Genomic DNA, 6,349 nt, shown 5'->3' on the forward strand with positions numbered 1-6,349 from the left:
CCTCGCCAGTCAAATTCTCGAGTTGCGTTGAGACAGGGTGACGGGAGAGAAGAGGTTAATCCGTGTTTAATGCAGTGATGGTCCACACTCTGATGGTTATGTTATCTCTGCCCAACATTTGGGTCTCCCACAATTTCAGCCCAGCCAAAATAGCTGCAAGAAAGTGCAGATGGAGTCACTCTCGACGCCTGAGGAGAAAAAATATTAATAGCTAAATAACTTCCCCTTACTTTCACTTAATCTTCCTCTCTCTCTCTCTGTGTGTCCCTGTAACATATTCTATTCCAGATGGATTTGTGGATCAATGCGGCTTTAGGTCCGAAGGTATATCTGCTTTGTTTTCATATAAATGTGAAGCAAGAGAGAAAATGCCCTGCTGGTGCGCGTCCAGGGCGCCAAAACTGTAAGAAACTGCTATTCCAGAATATTCTTCGCGCTTTATCACAGGAGAAATGTTGCATTACGAAAGTATGAATTTTTGTTCTCTTCTAAATATCACTGAGTTCCTGTGTACAGTAAAACCGAGTCTGCGCATCGCTCACATCCGTCTCGCCTACAGGTTTTTATCACTATTATCCCACAACAACACTCTTAAACCCCTGACTGAAGTCTGTTTGATTAGGCTAGTCTGAAAAGCTCAGGTAATCCACAGATCTGCTGAAGTGTCCAGTGCCACTCTCACAAATGGACGCGTGGTCGCGTTTAACATGCTCCTCCAGACAAAAAGTGCGCCAGGTGAGCTGTCAGACGCGGGGCTGGAACCCATTAGAGACTAATTTAGTTTGGCAGGTTTGTGCTAACTCTGCTGTCGCTCATCATATATATTTTTTTTATTTCCGTAACGAGGATGGCAGGTGCACAAGATTATTATTATTGTAATGGCCACTAAACCAAATGTGGAAGTCATAGTTCTGGCTATTAAGGTTAGGTACACGGAGATCTAGTCACGGTGTAGGGAGCACAGACAACACAGATGTCGTTTGTTTTCAAAACGTTTAACACTGTGTTATGTATAATAAATAAATAAATAAATAAATAATCTACCAGATTCTAACTGCGTAAACACATGCCACGCAAATAAATAAATAAATACATAAATAAATGTTGTTTGCCAAAACAAGTCAACATAAATATAAGGTCTGAATAATTTTTTTAAATTAATTAATTTTGTATAAAAAATACATGTATTTTATTATATATGCGGCTAAAATAAAATGTAATATTATATTTATTTAATAAATTGCATATATATTTTTGGTATATGAAGCCTATAAGATAATATAATTTTAAAACAATAATGCCAAAACAAGTCAACAAAAATCTGAGGTATGACTTTTTTTTATCAACTAAATATGCGTAAGCAATTTAACATCTAATTAACACATTAAATAAATAAATAACTAAATGTTGTATACCAAAACAAGTCAATAAAAATCTGAGGACTTTTCTGGTGAACTAGATAGTAATCAGTCTAACACCTTATAAAGACATGCAATAAAAAACAGCATGTATTTTGCATACCCTAAATAAATAAATAAATAAATATCATGTAAAATAAACTCCAAATCTCATGAATTTACGCCCTGGGCGAGTCACTGTGAGCCGTTTAGAGATGAAAGTGAAAAGAAATAAAGGGACTCAGTTTAATCAGGGCTTAAAAGCTCTTCTACATTACGTTTGTGCGCGAAACCCCGGCGCGAGAGCTGCTGGAGGATCAGTGTGTTTCTTACCGGTGCCTCCGAGCTATTACACTCCTCAGCAACACAGACGCCCATTCAACACACAGCAGCTCTAATAAGTCTTAACATTATTAAATGTTATCCGGATGGTAAACTTAAAGAATCCCTTCAAAGAATTTAACAGTGGATTCAGTGTTGTGCAGAAGACGAGACACTATAAATGACAGATTTATGGAATAATTAACCAAGAGATGACGCACTCACAACATTCCCAACAAATTAACAACCAGTGGACAGCAACAGAGAGATTGTTTTTCATGCATTTGTTTAATAACGAATATCAGTTTTGGCCTGTGTATAAATGCATATAAAAGTAATTTTGAGGGATGTCATCTGAGCGTATAACTTTGGCATTATTTACAAGAGAAAACAGAAGTAATAGGCTACTATAGATATTTTTATTTAATCATACTGGGGTGCGTTTCCCAAAAGCATCGTTAGCTACCTATGGTAGATAAATCTATTGGTAACGACGGAACTTGCAACCATAGTTACTTTTGGGAAACGCACCCCTGATTGATTTATCCATCGCAAAATATCATTATCATTTTATACCAATTCTATTAAAGAAACTCAATCTAAATAAGTGTAAATGTAAAAGCTTTACTTTGTCTTAAACCAACTGCGCAGTTACGCGCAACTAAACCCGCACAAAAGACGCCGTTTTGCACCATGAAATGTTGAGCTTACAATTGTAAACGCTCCTTCATATTACAAAACTATCTACCAGCAGGGAGCACTGAATAATTTATCTGCCTTTCTTTTTTTTTTACTACCCTTTGTACAAAGTTTTCCCCTGTTTTCTGGGATCTTTGAATGGGGGTCACCGGTCCAGTTACTCTTTTTGCTGCCCGGCTCCAGAGCCGTTCTCTTTTGTATTTCAGTCTAAAGGTTACAAAGGCTTAAAACGAGATTGTTCATAACAACGTTTAGAAACAGGCAAAAGGGTACTGTGACCCGCTATAAATCTAAAATAAAAAATATATCGCGTATAATTGAAAGAATATAATATGACCGTTTCGAATTATAATAGTAGGCTATAATGTTTAATTACAGACTCTTAAATATAATATAAATATATTAAATATATGACCTAAATATAAATATTTATAATAACAAATATGTTTTTTTATTTTTATTTTATTATAAAATAATAATACAATATAAATAATTAATAAATTATGCTTTTTCAGTATGAAGCCTGTTATGCAATTCAGTTCAAGTATTGTCAAATGATCATTTTCATTTCACAATATTATGAAGATCATATAATAATAATAATAATAATAATAATAATAATAATAATAATAAATGTTGCCAAAACAAGTCACCTCCACGGGGTCCACATGTCTCGTATAATGTAGTTGCTTAAACTGACATGGATTCTCAAATGGGTCAAACTGTCAGTTGTCGTTTAGGGGGTCGTTAAAACGCGATGGAAATGGAATGTGCCACACAAATTAATTTACCCGGATAAATACCTGACGTCAGGGCTCACATAAATAATTGAGTAAGTACTGAACAGCTAGCAGCATGAATAATGAGAGCTATTTGTGCCATTTTTTTTCCAAGGCGGCGCACATATTCCCCCTGGCGAGAATGAAGGACTGCAGCATCTGTCCCTTTCAAATAACTGCCTAATGAAATATCAATTGCAACAACAGCAGCAATTACAGCACCAGTCCATCACGATCTGTCAGTACAACCGATCAACACCTCAAAAACATCTTCCGTGGGAGTTCGAGTTATAATGCACAACTTTTACGCACCACGTTTCCTCGCATCTATTCGCACCCAGTGAGAAATGTAACGGCCTCTGACCTTTATCCCCGAGAATCCCATCGATGCTGTGCTTGGTTTTCTTTTCTCCGTCTTCATCTTTTTTATCACACTCGTCATCGTCATCTTTCTTGCCAAAACGAGCTCTCAAAACCCGACTAATGGAGCTAACTATAAAGAGAGATAATAATCACTGTAACGCCAAATATAACAATCATAACAATGCACACTAAAAAATGGGATTTCATTTATAGAATTCAAATGTAAAACTCCAAAATTAATTAAAAACGAATATACAGATTTATTTTTATTATTATTATTATGATTAAGTAGATGCTGTGAAGCGCGTAACGTCCTCTTTATGTCAATAGGAATTAAATGGTGCTTACCGGAAGAGGCCTCACCTGAAGGAACCGTGCCTCTGTCACACACCCCGTCCTTCAGCAATTTATCCCGGATTTCCCAGCTGAACATCCCTGGATTCTCGCGTTTGTATTCCTCAATTCTCTTCTCAACGTCGGGCGTTGATACTTGCTTTAGCGTAGAACCAAAAGTGTCGATGGAAAAAAAGCACAAGAAATGCGCATTCTGTTTACTATCAATTCCAGATATATTTATGATTAAAATATATTTAATAATTCATCATAATTATTCATTAACCCCCCATTACGATTTGTTAAATGTATAAACATGTCTTTTATTTCGACATCGTTCACTCACCCTTGGTTTACTTCCACCTATCGCTCCCGGACGGATGGAACCGGTCTCCTGGTAGCGACAGAGGATTTTGGACACGCAGCCGTGTGAGACCCGCAGCTGTCTGGAGATCACACAGGGTCGGATGCCGTGATGAGCCATTTCCACTATTTTGTGTCGAATATGATTTGGCAGTGGCCTTCCGTTGATGAAAACTCCACCGAGCTGGTTCACTCGACCTTGACCCAGAGGCGTTGAGACTGTGTAAAAACATCCAGGCCCAAAAAGAAAGTTTGAACAAAGGAAACAACATATCAGAAAAGATTGTGACACTTTATAACATCCATTTCAACTATGCGATTATATATGGAATTACGCGTTGAATTTATGCATGCAAAAATTATACATAATGTAAAGTGCATTTAATTTAATGTCATTGCGTTTTGAGGGGGAGATCCTGCAAGCGAGTCCTCCAGATTTATCACAAAAACATCTACATGCTGTCATTCTGATTAATCACATCAGATCGTATTATTTATCACGTGATATGTAGAGAAGATTTTGAAACGATTCATGCCGAAGTTTTTCTGTTTATTCGAAGATACGAATGATTAATCAAAGCCTGGAGGAGAATTCATCCAAAAATCTCATCCTCACACATTTTCTTTCCTGAAAGAATCCTTCTATGCTATCAGTCTATCTGATGTGTTACGAGAGGATGTAACACTTGAGGACACTAATTGCCATTCAAGAGGCACTAAAGACGTGCCACTTTAAACCTCGATTATTCCCAGTCATGCAACACAAATATTAGTGTGATGCTTTGAGCCAGCTCTCAGCTGTGCGTTTTATTTCCCTTCACTGCTGAGAGATACTTAAGCAAATCCCACAGATTGCAGGATTCGTGGGTTTGGTATAGGGTTTCGTCAAAATGCTCTTAAGCACGAATTCACTCGATCCAGGAAAGAGTTTCCCATTTAATGCGCAAGCGGCGCGTGCAAATAACACGTTCAGAACATTTTACTCAGAACTCTGCAAGATGACAAGATTATGAAAGAAGGTTCAATGTCAGTTATTTAAAATAACTGATTTCATAAGTATAATCTCTGCTATTTTTAAAAGTTTTTGTTCGGTCTTATAAATTAGCCTAGGCCTACTTCTTAAATTCCATTCAGGCCGATAATTTCGTTCTTTTTTACCATCAGTAACGCGTGAAAGTGTGTTTGACATACCTTGTCCAAAATTATTTGTTTTAGTATTTTAAAATTACAGTTACAAATATGTAATAAAATTGTGATTTTCTTTAAGAATAATAATAAGAAGAAGAATTGTTTCCGTACCTTCTAACGGGAATCCGGTTCGTGGGTAGTTCTGGCCAGGTGCTGGTCGCATCATTCGAGGAATTGTTCCTGGTAAAGTAGCCATTCCAGCTACCCCCAAACAATTGAATCTCTCACTAATAAATGAAAGAAACCAATCGCACAGAAAGCTCCAGAGTTGTTTGCGCCGTGGAAACTGTAACAGGTCCCAAAAAAAAAAAAGGTAAAAAGAAATCCAAAACACACACCAGTGGACAATGCCGAATGTGCAGAAGAAAAAAGTTCTTACAGTGGATACAAAAAATAAAAAAAACAATAGCAGGATGAGCAGAGGAAAGCATGAAATGTGCACTGAAGCAACTGTGAGTAAATATTAGTGAGAGGTTCTGCTAGTTTTGATTACAGCTCCTGTTTGTTGCCTGAGAGGAGTTTAAGTGGCCAACTTTGGCGCACATAGCGGGAGGAGGAAGCGCGTAACGATAGGCTCTCCAGCACTCTTTTATTCATCATGGAGAGAAAGGGTAATACCCAAGACCTGCCGTCCAATCCGGGGGAACTTTGCAGAAAACATACACACACATACACCACCCTCCCACTTTCTGTCTAAGTCAACACAGGAAATGTTACAGTTTTCATTCATCTTTCATTTGAACTGAAACGTCAGTTTAATGCTTTGGACTCTCTCTGGACTAGGGAGAGACAAAGTTAGCATTTCTCTCTCAAACACATAATATAATAATATAATATAATATGCATTATTATTATTATGAATTAAAAATAAATAAATACAATTAATTTATATGCCAGTGCAGTAGG

At 37.0% G+C, this 6,349-nt stretch overlaps 1 protein-coding gene across 1 annotated transcript in view; it reads right to left on the reverse strand.

Moving 5' to 3' along the window:
* Positions 1-5,799, reverse strand: part of pax7a (paired box 7a) — a 58,885-nt gene extending 53,086 nt beyond the window's left edge. The window contains exons 1-4 of the mRNA XM_016504154.1: positions 5,555-5,799; positions 4,239-4,474; positions 3,923-4,052; positions 3,561-3,689 (exon numbers count right to left, since the gene is read on the reverse strand). Of these exons, the coding sequence (XP_016359640.1) occupies positions 3,561-3,689; positions 3,923-4,052; positions 4,239-4,474; positions 5,555-5,639 (580 nt within the window). The 5' untranslated portion in view covers positions 5,640-5,799. The remainder of the gene's footprint in view (positions 1-3,560; positions 3,690-3,922; positions 4,053-4,238; positions 4,475-5,554) is intronic.
* Between the last annotated feature and the right edge of the window lie 550 nt (positions 5,800-6,349).

Source organism: Sinocyclocheilus anshuiensis, unplaced genomic scaffold, assembly GCF_001515605.1.
Source record: "Sinocyclocheilus anshuiensis isolate Anshui unplaced genomic scaffold, SAMN03320099.WGS_v1.1 scaffold262, whole genome shotgun sequence".
Classification (NCBI taxonomy): domain Eukaryota; kingdom Metazoa; phylum Chordata; class Actinopteri; order Cypriniformes; family Cyprinidae; genus Sinocyclocheilus; species Sinocyclocheilus anshuiensis.